At 40.6% G+C, this 21,332-nt stretch overlaps 1 protein-coding gene across 1 annotated transcript in view; it reads left to right on the top strand.

The window, feature by feature from the left end:
• Nucleotides 1-21,332, top strand: part of thsd7ab (thrombospondin, type I, domain containing 7Ab) — a 137,579-nt gene that overhangs the window by 81,375 nt on the left and 34,872 nt on the right. The window contains exons 10-18 of the mRNA XM_079694302.1: nucleotides 286-401; nucleotides 1,663-1,798; nucleotides 2,357-2,460; nucleotides 5,871-6,065; nucleotides 7,552-7,818; nucleotides 15,540-15,719; nucleotides 16,776-16,914; nucleotides 18,055-18,208; nucleotides 19,580-19,721. Coding sequence (XP_079550428.1) covers nucleotides 286-401; nucleotides 1,663-1,798; nucleotides 2,357-2,460; nucleotides 5,871-6,065; nucleotides 7,552-7,818; nucleotides 15,540-15,719; nucleotides 16,776-16,914; nucleotides 18,055-18,208; nucleotides 19,580-19,721 — 1,433 coding nt within the window. The remainder of the gene's footprint in view (nucleotides 1-285; nucleotides 402-1,662; nucleotides 1,799-2,356; nucleotides 2,461-5,870; nucleotides 6,066-7,551; nucleotides 7,819-15,539; nucleotides 15,720-16,775; nucleotides 16,915-18,054; nucleotides 18,209-19,579; nucleotides 19,722-21,332) is intronic.

Here is a 21,332-nt window from a genome sequence, read left to right as displayed (position 1 = left end):
ATCATGTATGCGGGCGTACACAGCAACATTACATTATCCCCTTGCTACAATAGGTTGTGATTTTGTATGGTGAAACCAGAAAAAGAAATAATACGAGATGCTCTGAAATGACCAGAAATTCAATCCATGTAGTCTATGGACAATTTTTAAGCCAAAGCGTCTGGGAGATTTACAGTAATCAGTTTTAGTTTTTGTTCGGCACCCTCAGATTTAGAAAAGGCCTCTCGCCTGATATATTTCATAAACAGGTTTTACAGCCCCGCTGTGTGTGTTTTTGTTGTCTAGGTGTCCAGACAGCCCCCGCCCCACCACCGTGCGACCGTGTCAGCTGCCCTGCAAGAAAGACTGCATCATGACCCCTTTCAGCAACTGGACACTGTGTCCTTTCACTTGTGACGCAGGTACTATGACATCTTTCTCCTCATGCATGGAGAGAATACCTGTCTGATTTAAAAAGATACTGGTTTCAGATAATTAAATGGAAATCAGGGAAAGAATCGATTATTGTACACAAATCCGGTATCTTGAAATGTGTACAGTGTGTCTTAAGATGTTTTACACTTTGTCATAAACTGTCCATTTCTTCATTTATTAACAAAATCATCTTCTCTCACCCTGAGCTGAAAGGTATTTATTTCCATAATTTACATTTAAAACTATTTTTAACAATTACTTTACTCGTGAGTCGCATATCAGTCATTCATTATTCACAAAATAATTTTCATTGGAAAGTTACTACATTTGCATACCAGGTACTGTATATGCCAGAACACAGCTTCATTATAGCATGCACATTTATTTATATGACTCTGTTGCAGCCCAGAAGAACTAAAAGTGATAAAGTGAAAAAATGATTGAGGCTAGAGCCTTTTCCTAGAGCCAATCAGATGAATACCACATAAACATCTTGCATTCAGATCTCCTTAAACGTAATTCATTTGACAGATTGGCATGTAAGACAACCTTTGGGCCGACCTCTTTTAGTGCGCCTGGCAAGCCGACTTTGCCAGTGGCTAAAAGTGTCGGCACCAGTTGTTGTTTTTCTGCTGTAAAAACAAAAAAAAACTTGTTCAGTTGGGGTCACCTTTGTCGACAGCCACTACCCGATCTGTTGAGCAGAGGCAACTTCATTACATTGATTTACATCTGAAAATCATTATGGTCCATATTTTGATGACCTCTGTGTGTGACACTTTGGCATAAATCTCTTTCGCTCTGAGCATGCTCCACCGATGGTAGTGCATTTTAATTTGATGCTGTGGATATCTTCACCTTGTGCAGGGAATTTCACATCACCCCCATACAGTACGATCGTTTAAAGCAAGGTTCAGGAATATCCAGGGGCTCGTTGCTTCTTAATTAACAACTTGAGGTCATCTACACACATGTAAACCCCATCAAGTTAATTTGAGTCAACTCCAAGGTCTAATGGGATTTTTTTCACAGCATTGTTGTTGGCTTGAAATCCAAAGTAATCAGACGTGCGTGTTGTCTGCAATAGCTATCCATTTAGATATGGCAAAAGCACTCTCCATGTATATTCTTCAAGAACTATTAACAGAGCAGCCTAGCTTATCATTTTGACATGTTTCTCATCACATTCCCCTCACGAAAGTTATTGTTTTAATTAATTATTGTGTGTGTGTGCGTGTGTCCGTTCAGATGGTAACGCTGTGAAGACAAAGCAAACAAGGAAACGTCTTATCATCCAGCAGCCATCCAACGGAGGACAGGACTGTCCCGAGGTGCTGGAGGAGGAGAACGACTGTGAGGTCCCCAAAATCTGTCCAGGATTCAGGTAAAAACACGCAACAACAATCACAAAATGCAGATTTCCTGTTTCCTTACTTTAATTAACAGTAGGACAGATTGATTTAAATGACATTGTAGCATAGGTGCAATTCCTGTATTGAAAAATAAAAAGCCATATAGGCACTGTTGGACATTTCATTTATGATCTTAAGCACTCTACATGTGTCCCAGTTTATTCCCTGCTGCAGGGAATATCATTTACTGTAAATAAAACAGGTTTTCACACATATTCAATGTCTGTAATGGTCAAAGTCATAAACCTATGAAAGTAAAAAAAAATGTTTTGTCTGACTGGTCAGAAAAGCAGGATCCTCATTAACTATATCCGTTAATGAAGTAAAAAGATATTTTCGTAAAAATGTTTGGTAGTTTCAATATGGTTAATAATACTATGCATACTATAAACACAGGACTAAAGTTTATTTTCCTCAAATAGTTTGGCATTATTCCCCTATATTGTTCACATATTACAGTCTTACATGGTGCACTGTTGGTGAATCCCATGGTCGTGTTGATATAGCTATTCTATCCTGATTTATTCCAGGTGGAAAAGCCATAAATGGAGGAAGTGCCAGCTGGTCCCATGGTTTCTCAGACAGGAGCGTCCCGGTGCGCAGGAGACCTGTGGACCCGGGCTCCAAACAAGAGGTACAGAATCTCTTCATCTCCCCCCACATCTCCACTGGACCATCACTAATCACTGTTAATTAATTTTGTGCTCCTTTGGGTGCATCTGAAACCCGGCCACGAGGCAGCAGATGGATGCACCAAGGTTTTGAGAAAAGGCCAATTGACTTATAGCAGATATCAAATCATCTCACTTACTATACCTGATACTACTAAAAACATATTTGAGTTTAATCTGAGGAAAAACCTGTGTTCCCAAGCGGATGGCCCTCCTGAGACCTACAGTATGCTGTAGACTTGAAAGTGGTGATTGTTACACTTGTTTTTGTTTTACCTCTTGTCATGCAATTTTAATCAAATTGTTTTTTAGTTGTATCTAGCAGAAGGTGCAGCACCTTGCTTATAGCATGTGACAGCCCAAACGTTTGTTTATATGGGCTTCACGTACAAGTGACAAGTACTGTAAGGGGTTGTGGCTCTCTCACTTTAAAAGCATATTGCCTCTCGCCTTTTCATAGAGGATGGATGCACCATGTAGTCCTGGGAGGCTTTCATAAAAATTCAATTTCAGGGGGTCACGCAGAATGATCAATTTCATTATGTTCAAGCTCCTATAGAAGGCCATTATTAGTGCTTATATTTCTGTTTCGTCTTCTCCAGCTTACATTAATGGATGGAAGAATCAATTTATTCATGAAAAATGCTATATGGTCCACTTCAGACATACTCAAACCACGCTATTCCCGATTCTCTGCTGCTTTTCACTGATGTGATACCATGTGACACCTGATGTCCAGAGCCTTCTGCACATGTTTTCACTCCTCTGACACATTAAAGTGGCAGAAATAACTTTGTCATTGACTTAAATCAAATTAGACACACTGTCCTTGCTGGTATGTGTTTTTGTCTGAGAGTGTATTATGTTGTTTACCTGGACAGAGACTTTCCTTAGAGGAAAAAAAGCACTGCAGTAGCACTATGAAACACCACATAGAACAACTGAGACCATGTGCTTATCTTTGTCTCTCTTGTTGACACACACACACACACACACACACACACACACACACACACACACACACACATACATACACACACACACACACACACACACACACACACACACACACACACACACACACACACACACACACACACACACACACACACACACAGACACACAGACACACACACACACACACACACACACACACACACACACACACACACACACACACACACACACACACACACACACACACAAACTGGCTCAGATAAGACCTGACCTAACACACCAACAGACGGAGGATTTTCAAACCAATAGCAGTGCCCACGGGGGGTTCAGAAGTAATGTGCTTAGAGATTGTATGAAGGTAAACCCCTGCAGAACGTCTGCATTAAAAGAAAATGAAATATTGCAGCAACTCAAGTAATAAACCCTTTATTGAAAGAACAAAGAATAGGATGATGCAAGCCAACACAATATTGACTTATGGGTTTCAAACCAATTACGGTTTGTGTCTGTTCAGCTTATATTTGTTATTTAGCTTGGAGTCAGATGTAATTGGAATTATACAGTTGTATCTTGTTTTCATTGATTCTTTTGTTGCCCTCATCTGTATTTGATGTTATTTTGCCCATCATTGGGGAAAGTACAAATTGGATCTCTTACTTTATTTAAAAGGGCATTACAGCGATTTTCACACTTCAAAGTGCCTTTACCAAAAGGAAATGTTTTCAAAACAAGAAAACCCTCTGCACCTAATTTGTCAAAAACCTCCTGAGCAATGACATAATGATGGATCCCAAGCAAGAGCAGCTTTTGATGTTTGATTGAAAATCCCCTAAAGGCAGAAAACAACATACTACAATACTTTTACTACCGTACTACAGTACTTAATCACTGGACTGTCACTGTAAAAGTGGAAATATGTATAATACTCTACTGAAAAAAGACACATGCATTAAAATGTTCTTATAATGATTTATTTAATTTATTAAAGAAATAGCTGGATACTTTGGGAAAAGCAGTTTTTTGTTTTTTAAAAGTGATATTATTCTCATATCTGTCTATTGAGTGTGTTGGGAAAATACTGAATGTTCCTTCTATATCAGAGTACCACGTGATAAGAGAGGCCGTACGTAGCTGTGTACGTAGCCGGATGTATGACTACATGGATGACGCTCATGAGACACTGTGTTGTAGTTATGATAGCTATGTTCCTAAGATTGGCATGATGACACAGCCCCTAGAGAGATAGGCATATGACTGTCATGTTTATTGCTTACGCAGGCCTTAGCTAATCTTTATTAATGTCAGAATACTGCTTTGAACCTGTATTCTGACATCTTGTTGACTGTAACACCCTCTCTTGTATATAAGCATATCTACTCTGGGAACTATTTGTCCAACGCAGCCCTGTGTGTGATGACTACTTCCATTCTTGCAAGGATAATAAATACATGTATCCTGTTATTGAAGACCAAGCCGATGACGAGTGCAATTTTTCTAACAGAATGCAATATGCAAATCCAGAGAGCAGTCGGTTAGACACAAGGAGAAACAGTTAGCCCGGCTCTGTCCAAAAGTAATAACATGTAGCTGTTCCCACCTCCAAACCTCAGTAATTAACGGTTGATATCCAGTTTGTGGTTTAATGAGATGTTATGTGCTGGATTATTAAATTAGTGAGCCTCTGGTTTTAAGATATAAACTCCTGAATGCTTGCTGTTGTTACGGTTCGTGAAGGAAGCAGGACCCAAATGCAGATTTAAACGGAAAATTCCTTTATTTCAAGGCTATGATATCCACAACGACAAAACAGAACACTCACCGCAGAACTAGTCACGGTACAAGACGAACCGACAAAGACAGACGGAAAACCCAGAACTTAAATACACAAAAGACTAATCACACAACAAGACACAGGTGAGGAGGGAGGAGGAAACACAGGGGCCACTGCTGAACATAATCAGACAATCAGGGAGGGAAAGCAGACAGACAGCAACAGGCAAGACAGGAGGTGACACTTTACAAAATAAAACAGGAAACAAAAGACAAGACAAAACACAACACCGACAGATCGTGACAGCTGTGGCTTAACGCTTAAACCTATGTATCTCGTGTATAAAAAAGTCTTCTAATTTACCTCTTGGTGAATTACCCAAAATGTCGAAAGAAAAATATATTAAACTGTCAAAACATAACATGGGAATATGGAAGTAAAGCGTAAGTAGGTCAATGCTGTATTATGCCATGTACTCTAGTGGTTCACTCAGTTCCTTTTGTATTACCGTACATAATTATCTTGCATTTTTAAATACCTGCTGTGACAACCAATCAACCTGTTGAAACAATAAAAGATACACTTTATGGCCTCCCACGCATTCTAATGAAGCCTTTGTGACCCGTCTTCTCTGAATCCTTCCAGCTGTGTCGTGTCGCCAGCTGGACGGGACGCAGGCCGACATCAACGAGTGTCTGAAATTTGCCAAGGCAATGCCATCCATCACTCAGCACTGCCAGCTCCCCTGCCAGGACGACTGCCAGCTAACCAACTGGTCCAAGTTCTCGTCCTGCACAGCTGACTGCGTGGGGGTCCGCACCAGAAAGAGGGCATTGATAGGTGAGAACAAAGAGTGGCATTGCACCAAATGGGCTTTTGTTCTCAACCCTTTTGGGACGGGATTATGACCTGCAATGTAGTTTAAGTGTTAGTGAGGTACCAGGCAGTAATGTTGTCGGGCAATTCTCCAAGAGACGAGCAGTAAAGTTAAACATAATGTCGTAAATCTTTTCCGGTAGTTCTTGCCAGGTAATGCTCCAGTGGGATTGAAGCAACAACTCTGAAATAACTCCTCAGCCTTTGTTTTCCATCAGGGCGTTCCCAGACAGTTGCCTTGTGCATCACAGTTATAAAGCAAAATGACAGGAGTGCAGCAAAGCATTAAGAGGTTACTGTGGGGGGAGAAAGTAAAGTTTAAAATGGGAAAAAGTGGATTTGGAAAGCTTTTATTTCCCCCTGATTTGATGCATTATTTTGACCCATTCTACCAAGTATAAAAGAGCAAAGAGGTCATGGCATGCATTGAAGGACTCTTTGAAGAGGTTGTATCATTGTTCTTCGCTTTGAACCAGGGAGAGGATGTGGATTTTAAGGATCAATTCAGAGTCCTACAGCTTTGGGGAATGGGTCTTTTTAAAGGTGGCGTATGTGGTTTACTCTTTCAAAGCAGGGCAATAATTCCCTTCCCTTTCTCAAGTTACTATTTTACTCCCAAATGTGTAACTTTAATCTCAGAGAATATTTGACTTTTCTTCCCGTAAATATGCAAGTTATTGTCTGAATATTTCCATTTCCCCCAAAACAGTAAATATTGTTTTTCTACCTCCAATGGACCTTAAATTATGTTGTATTATTCTCTTTTATACACATACAGTCCCCTCAAAATGAAAAGTAAATGTGGATCATTTGGAGTAAAGTATACTGTATACTTTTCTGCTGCCTGTTGCTCACGAGGAGCTTTACAGACAGATTAAAGCATGATTCACAGCAGTTTGCAGCTTGGATGCAATAACCAACAACCAGCTGTGGTCCTCATGCAGGATAAACTTAGCAAACCGTGGCTGTAATTTTATTAATGCAACAAACAAAAAGCATTAAAGCAATACAGTCAAACGTACAGCCCCCTGTCTTCATTTGCACATGGTAAGGATGCGTTAGCCCTATCTTCCTATTTGCATGTGAAACTACTAGTTTGTCTTGTTCTATGATTAATTATGCTTGACATGTTGTTAAAAATATTCAAGTTGTCTCAGTAAAAGAGCACTCTGCTTGAAACAATTTTGCCAGTGTAATCTATCATCAGGAGTTGCTGTCTCACTGTTGATGTATCCCACACGAATGAGGGGACAGCAACTCCTGTGTCACCCAGCCTTTTCTCAGTGACTACACTATCCAAACTTTCCCACAGGCTTTAAAAGTACCCTTAAATATGGTGAGACTCAAAGTCATTTCGACCCAAAAGAGACAGAAATCCAACAACACCAGCAGACGTGTGGACTCACCTCTCCCAAAGCGATTCCTTCATCTCTGTCATCTCTGTCCTCAGGGAGGAGCAAGAAGAAAGACAAGTGCAAAAACACGCAAATGTACCCTTTGAGTGAGACCCAGTACTGTCCGTGTGACAAGTACAATGCCCAGCCGGTGGGGAACTGGTCCGACTGCATCCTGCCCGAGGGGGGGAGAGTGGACAGCCTCCTGGGGATGAAGGTGCAGGGAGACATCAAGGAGTGTGGGCAGGGGTACCGCTACCAGGCCATGGTGTGCTACGACCAGGACAACCGGCTGGTGCAGACCCTGCGCTGCAACAGTCACGGTCAGTATTTAAACCTATAAGTATGTGTGTGGGTATTTGTTTCAGGTAACATCACAGAGTTAGTTGTTTTGTAATGTGGCCATGCTGATTGTTTTGGTTTCATATGTTTTAGAGCAATCTACCTCTAGCACATACTTCCACCCACTTACATGGAGGTTAAAACCTCTATGGATGATCTGAACTTAGAAGATCTTCAATAGAAGGCCTGACAATAAAGTTAATTTGTTCAGGTTTTTACAAACTGTCGCTCTGAGCCTGCTCTATACCATGTGGAAAAATTGATGGTTTGTGGCTCTCGGAGCATAGAAGAATTTGGTCTGTTTTTTTACGTTTTTGAAAAGGACAATGCATTTTTTAAACATCTTTGAAAATATGATAAAAAAAATTGAATAAGCCAGAAAGGAATATTTTACATGTGATGATGAACACACTTTTTCTCTTATCCAAACACTTTTTTCATGAAGCAGAAAATAAAGGAAATGTAGAGCTTTTCATCCGCATTAATCCACACCACTCATACACAGCTGAAAGTGAACATGAAAATAAAGATGAGACCTTAAAGTACAAACAGGGATGAATGAGAGAAATGGCTACATATCACTAGAAGTCGGCATCACAGAGAATGTCAAACATTTTACGTATGCCATGACCCTAAATGATGGAAGCAGATCTTAGAGGAAACTGCCTTTAAGCACACAAGAACACAAAAGCTACTAAATTGTGTTTTCCCTCTCCAGCATTGACTACTTGGTTCCAGCTGAGAAATATTCTGTAGAGCAACAGATGCAAGAATAACTGTTTATTCAGATAAACATTTATCTGAGGTGAAGGATTTTGTCTGTGCACATATGCAGTCCCCCTCCTATGGAGGTTAGGGTCCTATTTCAGATACAGGATTTCACATTAGGAGGATCTTTTCTGGCACACTCCTGTCACAATCATTTGTCTCTTCGTTTTTAAAGGTCTTATCTAAGATCCAAAATACTTCAAGCGAAGAATCCTGGCTCAGAAACTCGTTGTGAAATTGCTGTGAAATAGAATGCGGGAGATGTTCAAATGAATACATCAGTGTTGTGCATATACAAACAAGGTTTTAGTTTCTTGTGTGAGTCACAGATTCAGATATGCGACGGTTAATCTGGGTGCGGGTGTGACAAGGGCATGTCGTAAGGATGGGGTGTGTGTGTGGTGGTGTGTGTGTTTTGCAGCCACTGAGTATTTTGTACACCTATGTGAATGTTTGTGTGTATGTTTGTGTGCATCCATGCGTTCATCTTCAAGCACCAATGAGCTTAGAAAAAAATTAATGTTCCTTGAGGTGCACAGAAAAACAAAAACACATTCATGAGGCTTGGCGTAGCTACATGTGAATCTCAAAGACATCCTGAAATCTCTCCTTTATCATCCTATCTAATTCAGTCGCTCTTCCTCCATTCTCTCCTTCTCTCTCAGCCATCATCACTTTTAATCTTGATCGGGGAAGAGACGTGGTCTTTCCAAGACTCTGTTGCTGACACAATGCCCTCGGCTGCGATGTCGATCAGGCAAACTGTGCCACTGTTATCTCTGTATTCCACAGACCACCATATCACCAGGAAACAAGGGGATTATCATTAAAAGTGAACGTTGATCCAAGCTTTGTGGTATTTCTCACTTCCCAGATTCCCTGGTTCCTCTATAAAAAGGAGCAGATATTATAAATAAAGATCACACTGCATGCGGTTCAGAACAATTCTCAAGACATTATTTCTCTTATTCAGCGTTTATGCAGTTTACTAGAAACAATTTAAAACACTATATATATTACTGTACTGTAAACGTTTAAAGTCAAGCTTGACCGCAGCTACACGATAATAAGCAACACAAGAAGGCTGTAACATCCAAATGACACTTTCCTGATTCGCTTAGTCCACAGTAATAATTACAATCAGCCATAAGAAGATCTAATTAGTGTGTTGTCATGTTCAATATAATCAAGGGATAGGGGGGGGAGGGGGGGCTTTTAATAAAGGCTACTTTATTCAATAATTATAGACCCATCTCTAAATTGTCAGTTCTGGCCAAGGTTCTTGAAAGCCTAGTGAGTGAGCAGGTAAAGGTGTTTTTAAGTAACAATGACTTACTATGTAAACATCAGACAGGTTGCAGAAAGCAACATAGCACCATCACTGCGACAATGAAAGTGGTGAATTATATTGTAGGTATCTTTGACAAAAAGCAGAGTTGTGCAGCTCTGTTTATTGATCTTTCCAAAGCTTTCGATACCGTCGATCATCAAATCCTGAAGCAGAGGCTGGCCAGTATTGGCATATCCAGCCATGCAGTGGGGTGGTTTGTGAACTACCTCTCTGAAGGTCCCAATGTGTTCAGTTTGATGGGCACACTTGGTGGTTAAACATTACAAATGGTGTACAACAAGGTTCTGTTTTAGGTCCATTATTATTCTCCATCTATATCAACAGCTTAGGTCAAAATGTGGATGGAGCCACTTTACATTTCTATGCGGACGATACCGTGATGTACTGTGCAGGTCCCTCCATTAAGGAGGCTGTTGTTAAATTACAGGCTGTTATTAATATTATCCAGACTCAGCTCTCTGAGCTTAAGGGTTAAGCTTAAGCTTCATAAAACTAAGGTAAAGCTATTTTCAAAAGCCAAAAAGACACAGGAGACCACCCATTTGTTACGTCCCCACTAAGGTCTAGGGGACCTGGAGACAATAACCTACAACCGATAAAAAATGAGGGAGTCAGCGTAACAGTTGACAAAAGGTTTATTATGTGTAAACCCAGATCCGAACAGACATATAATTGAATCATTCTGTTGGTGAGGAGGAGGAGGAGGAGGAGGAGGAGTCAAAGGATTGTGCCAAACAAAAGAAACAAGCATAACAAAACCAGGCCTATCTCTACATCTACCCTTTGAAAGCAGAACTCAAACAAAAGAACCCTCACTAACTAAACTACAAAGAATTTGACAAAACAATATACAGGGGTGGCAACAATCCGCTAACCTAGTGTGTCTAAACATTAGTTAGCTACCTGGTGAGAAATGTACAGGGTACCCCAGACTTACCGGATATTGTTACTACGCAAGGAAAAGTACTTGAAGTGGTTGCCTGTTATAAATACCTTGGTATCTGCCTTGACGATTGTCTCTCTTTTAAACCTCAGGTCAATAAAGCTAATGGTGAAGCTAGGTTTCTTTTTCAGAAACAAGTCCTGTTTCTCGCTTGAGGCCAGGAAAAGGCTAGTCTCTGTGAACTTTTTTTTAACGAGTAAAGCAACAGACTTACAAGCATTTCCTTTAAAAATGATTTCTTCTGAAAAAGAAAAAACAATTTAAAAAGATGATTCTTTCAAAACCTTTTTTTACACTTCATAAGTCTGAAGTCATAAACACAGGGGATTGGGGAAGACCTTAGAACAGGTCTCCTTCTATGTCCTATATATTTGACATTACTCATAAAGTTCCTTTAATGATGACTCTAAGTGACCTGTAATCTTTGACCTTTACCATGACTCTATATTACAGGATGGCTCAGAGGCCTTGGTCTCATGCTAGCAGGGTGGGGTAGAGGAGGAGGGGTGCACGGTGCAGTCACTCTGGGGAGTCACAGAGCCCTTAAAGCTTAAGGGCAAGCATCTTGCTGAGGACCTGTGAACTTGAGCAGAATTGCAGAGAACAGATTTGCTGGTGCGTGACGACCTGTATTTGTCACGAGAGGAGAAACACACTGAGAGCCGATGCCATATAATTGATCTTATGCTATTTGAGTGTTACAGCACATAGGCAGTGTGCTGTGAAGCTCTAAGCTAAGCTCAGTGTGTGTTATGGTTAGTGATGTTAGTAATGTACATCAAAGGGTCCTTTGGGGCCTATGGGGATTCCTTCTTATTCCTCTACGCTCCATGTTGAGCTTCTATAGTTATTTTCCGAACGCCCAGGGATTACGCTACCCCCGTTGCCTTGGAGATGATTGTGATGCAGGGGGTGTAACGGGTCAAAAATCAGTTACCGTGGATGATTCCTGGAGCCAAAAAGGTTTGAGTACAGCTTCTCCGACCACCCACCCATAGAGCGGATAACATTTGGTTTCAGAGGCCAACACTGTGGTGACTTTATTCCTGGTTGAATGGCTAGAAATAAATGGTGGCTGGATATACCCTCAGGGGGTCCTCAGTGACACCCTGGGGCCCATGAGGCTAGTTGATCCTTACAAATGAAATAACAGAGAGAAACAAAAAGGGATTTTCCAACCAATATTATCTACTGTACACTAGGTACAAACATCAGTTCAGCTGATTACATGTATAACCTCATGTACATTTATATCGGTTCAAAACCTAAGAAGTATGTTGATCTAATTGATATCGGTATGTATTATAGTATTAGTTGTTTAAATTACTGTTGGAAAATGTAGTTTGTTTATTTCAGTTTTTCTTTTCTTTTGTCTTTGTGTTCGTTTCTATGTCTGCGTTGGACTGTTGTATTTTGTGTTTTTATTTCCTAAAGCCCTAACCAGAGACTCATTCATTTAGTTAAGTAGATACATAACTTGATCAAATAAGGTCAACATTTTTCATAAGCATTAAAGAAACTGTATCATTGCAGTTCACACGTGATCTTTTATAGATTACAGACAAAAATGCACAGCAAGGTAAGATAACCTTTATTGTCCCCCCAATTCAGTCAAATGTAAACAAACCATGTCAAAAGAAAACACAAACAACTGCTACAAACCTGAAAGTCTTTTCTTTTATTGAAACGTTGTGTTTAAAATGCTTGCGATTCAAGAAGTTATTAATCTTCAGGAATTTTAGCAAATAAGCCAGTGTGCAGGTGATAATTAGTTTTAAGGTACAATAAATGCCAGGGTTCCTGCATGTGCAAAAAGAAACAAAGCATTGCCTTGCTTTAAATAAAGGCAAAGTTCAAATAAAGCCATTGTTTGTATGTTTGTTTATGTTCCAGCTAAATGTTAATAGCTCTCATTTACAGTATTGTAAGAAAAGCCTATCTTCCTCCAGAGGTATTTCAGTTTATATCCTAATTATCTCTGGGAGCTTCAAGAGAGGGCTGCGCCGGGAAACTGTTAACATTTCAGGTGTCAGCAGTTACAACTGCTTTGGGGATAACAACAAGAGCTTTCGCCAGGTTGACTTCTAAAGGTGAAAAGAGGTGATCTCCTACCTGGACTCAACCCAAAAGCCCCAGTGAGAGCTTGGCAAGACCTCTAACAAGTTTATATCTGTTGAAGGTTGAGGTGGGCAGCTCTTTATAGTACTTAAAAGTGACAGTGTCAGTGATTTACGATGACTGAACATGACTTGAAGACTTACAGTGAGAGGTCAAAGGTCATGAAGCTTATTTCGGAGGCCAGGCTGTAGTCAGCAAAGTGTTGATGTGGAGACGCTGATCGAGGGCAGCAGAGCGTAAGGAGGTCAGGCAGAAGTGTGAGTGCATGTGAATGGACGGATGTGATCATTATGTCGCTGCGCATTTAGTTTGTGTGAAAGTGCTGCCAGGACTTTACTGGATTAAGTATGGACACTTTTTATTTTTTAATCATATTAGCTTTAAAAAAATGTACTGCTCATTTTTGGGTCAGCATCACCCTGCAACTGTCCTCTTCAGATGAGCCAAATTCCATCCATGTTTTTAAGCTCTGTTCAACCAGAAGCACCTCCTCTAGCAGCACAGGAAGAAAAACAGAACACTTATAAGAGTTTGCTCAAATGTACCCACACTCATTCATTCTAAGGTTTCTTACATAACTGCATTTTAACAGTACATCTTAATTAACCTAATTTATTATTTAACTAATTTTCCTTTATCAAAAAGTTATAAGGGCTTTTGTTATCAGACTATAATTAAAACCTTTGGCTGTTACTCAAACTTTCTGACACCTTCTCAACAGTAGCTTTAATAACACTCCCACACCAACACAGCCAAATGTGTTTATGTATTTTTCTATGTATATATTTATTTGAATGCAGTGTTATTTTCCATCTGAACATTGCCTGGCATGTTTTCTAGGTTGAACAAGTGAAACACATTTCTCACATATTAGGGATGTGTTTTTTACAGGCCTTCATTATCCGCTTACTAACAAGAAGAAAAAATATGACTTCTGAATGCTAGTGTTTTTTGGTCCGTCACTCTTTCAAATATAATTATTACAAGATATGTCATTTGTTTTATATCAGCAGAGAGGTTATCTTTCTGTTTTCATTCAGAAATAGAATGATTCTGGCTTTCTGTGCGGTGAGTCTGGTTAGTCTGTGAGACCCGCGGCGAGAAAACCTGCTCAGCTGGTGCCGAGGAACGGAGAGATAGCATCTCGCTAGAGTGGCCAGCCTCAGGAAGTGCATATGATTACATTTCCACCAGTCAAGAGGATAAGCATTCAATGAGAGGGGATTTCCATAGGTGTCCACCACTGCCTCTGGGTCAATAGCTTGTTAAGGGCAACATTTATGGCATAGCAGTGACAGTGTTTTACGACTCCAGCCTCAGCGGCAGGCACCGCTCATCACCTCGCCCCATAGTGTTTTATAGTTACATTTGATTTATTACTATGTAAAAAAAATATGAATTGGTCCATATTTTCATAGTAGGTCCAAGGTCATTCTGTTAAATATTATCCATATTGTATATACATTAACAAAATAGATTTGTAAGGACTTACAAGCTTCTTTTGGATTCGTTTTAACTTTATATTTAATATCGTTGTGGCACGTGTGTTCTTAGCAGAGCGATCAATCAAGGTGGCACCACATTTCTCTCTGAAGAACAAAGCAGTCTGAAAGAGCCAACATGAGAAAGAATCGTATTCCCTTCATGAATCTTTCTCATCAAATGCTAAACTTATTTACAAGCCATGTCTGTTTACTAAAGCGACTTTTACCCAGCAATTGCAAAAACTATTTCACAAGAGGGAAAATGTTGTTATGGACTCAACTTCATGTTCATGTAGATGATCTTTTAAACATATTTAACTGAACCTTGGCCTGTGTGCAGTGGGGAAGGGAGAAGTCAAGAGATGGTGGGACATGAAACATGAGTAACAGGCGGAGGGAGATTCTTAAAACCGGCCCTGCTGACATGTCCTGACCCTGTGAGCCGAGGGAAAATAGATTGAAATAATGAAGCTCACTGACAGGCCCAGGCACTCGCCCAAGATATTTAGGCTTTTATATAACAGCCAATATATTTGCTCCTCTGAATGTGGGCCCTGTTTTCATTCCACCAAGCTCAAAATCAATAAGTGCATTTAGATTGTATTATTGTTTGCTCTTACAGCTGGATGTTTTCCCCATCTAGCATTTAAAGAGTTTTTGAGACTTTTTAGTTGGATTGAAAAGAAAAACAGATCTTTGGGAATTAGGATGAATGTTGTTTTATACTGGATAATCAAAACAAATGTCTCTTCTCTCCAGGAGGCTGAGATTCTGCTTGTGTGATACAGAGAGAACAAAGGTTTTCTTTCAAAGTGTTCCTTCTTACAGTTCATTTTCTGGTGAATGCGTTTCGTCTATGAAATGAATAATTACAGACTACAGTACCATGTCTAGTCATTCATTAAAAAAGACTGCAAAGCTGTTATTTTATCCTTCAGTTTTTCTCTTGTGTTGAACAATCACCCATTTGACTCTCCAGGTCTCACCACATGCATATTCAGTTATTGCTAAACACTTCCTGTTTTTGTATTTGTTCAGGTTATATCGAGGAAGCGTGCATCATCCCCTGTCCCTCAGACTGTAAACTCAGCGAATGGTCCAACTGGTCAAGATGCAGCAAGTCCTGCGGCAGCGGGGTCAAAGTTCGCTCCAAATGGCTTCGAGAGAAACCTTACAACGGGGGCCGGCCGTGTCCCAAACTGGACCACATCAACCAGGTACTGAAACTCCAGCTCAGTTTTGTAACCGGAATTGGTGGCTGAGCAGGAGAATGAGATATAACCCCAATCTTTAATATTTATGAACTCTGCTACAATATATTTTTACCTATAACAAGTGGGTTACACATTATCCGAAACCCACACTGGAGAGAAAGAGGGAGAAATAAATTAATTATTAATTAATAGCACACTTCCCCTCATTATCGCTGCACTCATTTTTTGCCGAGCAGTAACAGTGCAAAGAGGAATGGATGCTATAAATGGATCATATCCACCGTATTATTGCTCAAATGTGTGCAAATGGATTCCTTAAGGTTTCCGTGATTTGCAACTCTGAAATGCTTTCCAGGTCTGTGAGGATCAGCAGATGCAGATTAAGGTTGTGTTGATTGTGTGTGTATGTGTGAGTAGTATGTATCTGCTCAGTTCAGGTTTTTTCCTGCAAAGGCTTACGTACATAATGTAACCATTTTTTTAAGTTATCATATTCTCTGCACTATATGAACAGTTGGCATTGCTCATTAATCCATCTATCTCCTTTTAATCCACCCTAATGCTCGCTGGATTTGACTCACTGCTACAGGCCCAGGTAAGAGCTGCTTTCCTTAGCTATCTGTAAATGTAGTCACAGATGTTAAATGTCACTGATGTCGCTGGGCCACTGACAGATGGTTGTAAACAGTCGCAATATTCTCACTGTAAGTAAACAAGGAACTATCAGATTAGAGTTTTATGTATTCAGACCTTTCTATGAGGCCAAGCTGCTCCGGGGGCAGAAATAATCTTGTTGGAGTTAAACCTCGGATAGCCATAGCCAAGCCAAATAATTACTGTCTATAAGGCAAAACTTAAGTGACACACTTACAGGGCTAAGAGGAAATATTTATAGAAATATATATTAAAGAAGCCACTCTTTTTCATGAGAATGATATTATAACCATCAGTTGGCTAAACCAAGAAGTAGAACTATTATTCTGACATATTTGACTTGCTGCTCTGTCTACTTGAAGTCATATTAAGCACATGTTAAGCACCGTAATAAGGTAATTCTGTCCCCAGGTGTACGAGGTGGTGCCGTGCCAGAGCGACTGTAATCAGTATGTGTGGGTGGCCGAGCCATGGAGCGTGTGGAAGGTCAGCAACGTGGACTTAAAAGAGAATTGTGGCGAGGGCGTCCAGACCAGAAAAGTCAGGTATCTATCGAGCTGCATGTCCTGCTACATGTCTGCATTGTTTATATAATAGATACATAACCACAATATGTACTGTGTTTCAGTGCTGCTAACTATTAGCTGATTTGCTGGTTCAGTCATCTAAAAAAATCAACAAAATTCTCACAAGTATTGCTTTTTTAGTAAACGTTCTAGAATAATTAGCATGTCAAATGTAAAGCAGGGCTTGGACATTGATCAGTCAGAATAAGCAATATGAAGACGCTATCGTCGGGAAATTAAATTAGCACTTTTAAGTACACTTTTTAATATTTAACCAGACAAGCGTAATTTATAGATGAATATACAAGCAGTTACAAACTGTGAAATTAAAACAACTATTTCGTGTTTTAGAAAAAAGTATTTATTTTCTAAATTGGACAAGAAGGTTCTGGGTTAATCTGTCTGACACGGTTCAGCTGACAGTCAACAACGACATCCTGCCAAATCCTTTCGGGTGGAACACAAACCTTTTGGATGTTATGCTGCACATGCCAAATCATGCACTGTAATTAGACTATATTAGAGTGACAGGGCTGTATGTAATTAGATGGTTTGTGGGGCTGACAGACCAAACAAAGTGGTTCTGTAAAAGTAGACGGTTAAAAAGACAAACGCACCATATATAATGATTACGCCTTTTGTATTATCAAGACTCATTTCTTGTTGTGATTTTTGGTGGCTGATACATGTTCACAGTGAGTATCATGTGACATTTTCAGTGAATAAACTGGCACTCTTAGTCTGTATTCAGTTTGTCTGCTGGATAATAAAGTCTGTAATATAGATATAGATCTTTTATTAAATGTGGCTGAGGCAGTAAAGGAAAACTAGGTTTCGGATGCAAATAAAATGACCTTTTTTGTACTGCATCCATCTCATCGATCTAAATCTATGCGTATTTTCTGTGTTTACATTGATCCTCTTCACCCAGTAGAGTCTGTGTTGCTGTGACAGATGTTTTTTTGTGTTTGTTAAATCGACCTCCGTCACCGTGAGGGACGAACCCCAGTACTTCATCTACTTGCCATTTCTATGTCCAGTTAAAACATAACGCCTAACTATGTTGTTCTGTGGAGCCATCAGTATCTAAAATGCAGTGTTTTTCCTCCAATCCCACAGGTGCATGCTCAACACAATAGACGGGCCGTCGGAGTCGGTGGAGGACTACCTGTGTGACCCTGAAGAGATGCCCCTGGGGGCCCGGGAGAGCCGGCTGCCCTGCCCAGAGGACTGCGTGCTGAATGACTGGGGCAGCTGGAGCCGCTGCAGCCTGGTGAGAGCTGAACTCAGATCAGAGAGCAGCAGCTCAGCTGTCTGCCACAGATATGGGAACGTCAGTGTTCTGTGAAGCCAACTGAGATTTATCTTGGTATCTATTTTTGTCAGAAATATTCTCTCTAAGGCTCAAGGAATTCAAAGCGTACCAGCACTGTATCATTTTGAGCAGTGTGTGAATCTTAGTCAACAGGTTATTTATCGTCCACCAAGAGAGGAATAAAAGAGATTTATGAACTGGGAAGCAGGAGAAAAATGGCTTATGTATCACCTATATTACAGTGTACTCACTGTGCATTCAGCAGGGGAGGAATATGATTTATGATAAAGACTCAGAACTCCTGTGCAGGTTTTCAGATTTACATTTTGTGAAACAGGCACTATCCTCTTTACATTAGCAGTGATGAAGTGGCAAAACAAAAAGGTGGCTAAAATATTCCAGCTAGCTCGGATCGTTATTTGGCAGACAACCACAAACAGTGAAGTTATATATATTCAGAAAACTACTAGATATTCAGGTCGTACACTTTCATTTTAGACAAAAGGTTGACAGACTAAATGAGTACAGTATCAGAATGTATCTCCTTTTTAATCAAAAACTAAGAGTCCCTTTCCAACTTGCTGTAGAATATGAAGACTACAGCATGTAAGCATTCTTTGCTTTTCCTTTCACAAAAACATGTTAGGCGTCAAAACATCCTTTTCAGCTCCTCTGCTTGAGACAACTCTGATTCTTGGTAAAAAGAAAACCATTTAAATGCTCCTGTGTCTCCTGCTGTTCTCTCAGCAGCACCTTGGCCATTGTTAATCACACCCCATTTGTTTCCAAAGTACTTGACACACCGACTTCCCACAATTCCATCCTCGTACTTGATTCTCCAGTGGCCCCAGCAGGGACCCTTACATGTTTTATTCATCGTGCCTGGGATGAAGTTATTGAAAAGGCTGTCATTTTCGCCTCCAACTGTCTTCCTGCAAGCAATGACCGTGTAGAAACTGGTTTATGATTCCAGGGCAGTATCGGTTTCAGCTCTGCTGTCCTTTCCTGCTGGAGAGACATTGAATTCCTTATTCTGGGAATGCCAGGAGAGAGAAGGACCTTTATTTATATTTAGAAATACAAAGAGAAACATCCTTTCAGGGTCAAAGCTTATGCCGACAGTTTATTTCAAATACAAAGGAAAAATAATCTAGCACTGGGCAAATTCACACAGTTATCTCCTTTTATGTGCCTCTGATATAAACATCAGTGTAGCAAGATCTCTGCTTAGTTCCAATTCAAAGATGTTTCTTTATTCCTTGCAATGTTGACTGCTCAGAAATGTCTGCATTTTATGAAACAGTTTTTAATATGAGGTCTCTGTTGCAGCCATGCACCAGAACCAACAGTCGAGTGCGGATGGCATACACGCTCCGTTCTCCCAGTGTCGGGAGGGAGTGTCCCGACACAAGTGACAATGAGCCCTGCGGCCTGAACCTCAACTGTTTCAACTACTTCTACAACATCACAGGTACGGGACATGTAAAATGACTGCTCTGTGCTCATAAAGGTGCAGTCGGCAGTATTCACTTCTCTCTGTAGGGTCATCAAACCTGTTTTGTTTGTGGCAGACGAGCTACTGTACGTGCTCTGTATGTTTTCAATGGAGTGTGTTTTAGGGCTGCTGCCATGGGATTGCAAGGATGTATGTATTTGGTACTCTGTGAGCATCACTGCAAACATGGGCCGTTTCTCAATCGCAAGGATGCTTGCTTGATAGCACATGTCTTCCGAGTCACTTGCTTCAGAAGCTAGGCAAGAATCCTTCCTGGCATTCGGAAAACGAAGAGTGGAACAGGCTAGCAAGTGTGCAGGCGTGCGTCATATGAGAGGCCCCCGCCTTACATTTTCCGCCACAGATTTGGGGAAATTGGTCCGTGCGCAAAGCATTGTGGGGATTTGAAGGACGCGAAGTCTACCCATGTGCAGCCTCGAAATTACCCCCAAACCAAGGACGCGGCCTCGGTGGAACTCCAAGTATGCTGGAGATTGGAACAGTCCTTCGGCGGCACTCGATGACATAGTATCCTTGAAATATTGGCTTGGAAGCCAGTTTCCTCGCGATTGAGAAACGGCCATGGACTCTGTTTCAGAATGAGCTCCTCTTCTGTTTAAGAGGCTAAAGATAAATGAGTGAAGCTGCAGATTAAGGTGATCATTTGCTGTAGGGTCATCTCAGGTGTTTCCCATCACATCGTTTCCATATTGCCCTTTCAGACGCTTTAACAAAAAGGAAATGTTGTGTTCTTTGGACAGAAAGAACTACTCAGAGATTTTAGTCGGCAGCCTTCCTGAGCTGATCTGCTTGACATCACACCTCCATATCACAGAGGCTGTTCTTTGATATTTCATGCTTGAAACTGTTCCTCACGTTTTTTTCAATACAAAATAAAAAAGGAGAGGTTGGCAACAATCCTCTAGTTCTTGTTGGATTAGTTATGATGCCTTCATGTTCTGCTGCTCCACATTTTTAACCAGCACACCCTCCTCTTCCCTTTGTGCTATTACACTGGGACACATGTCTTATAATCCCTACTGCTAGGTTCACAGTGGCATCCCAGGGTATATGTACATACTATACGAGAAGATATCATTATTGGGTGAAGCTTTCTTTTTCTTCTTTGTTAGTGCTGAGAAGGTCCAAGCTGCTTCTTTCCTCCCATCAGTTTTCCTCCCTTTCTGACTGTTTCCCTCTCAGTCTCTTACAGTCGCTCTTTTCTTGTTGCCGTGTCCCTATTTTCAGTCCCCAGAGTGCCACAAAGCTTCTCAGCAAAAGGAGACACAATTCCCTGAGTCGAGCTTGCAAACGAGCTCGCTGCAGCTAAAAACAGACACTCGTCTTTGTCAGCGGATGGCATACTTTATGAGTGATACCTCAGCCTCCCTGTTGTTGCCGGCTTTGCACCCAAAGCCTGGAATCAAATGTTGTCTTTCCACTTCACAGAAATTATTTTTTTAGGGGACCCAGAGTTCTGCCTCACTTCCGCTCTGTATTTTTCTGGTGGGGTTTATTCAGGGGAAACTTGTGTTGCTTTTAAATTCTCGATACTAAACTTGAATCTGACGTCTGGCCACACAGCTT

Source organism: Notothenia rossii (assembly GCF_949606895.1).
Source record: "Notothenia rossii genome assembly, chromosome: 7".
In the NCBI taxonomy this organism is placed as follows: domain Eukaryota; kingdom Metazoa; phylum Chordata; class Actinopteri; order Perciformes; family Nototheniidae; genus Notothenia; species Notothenia rossii.
Note: the sequence above shows the minus strand (reverse complement) of the source record. Positions and strands in the feature narration are given on the sequence as shown.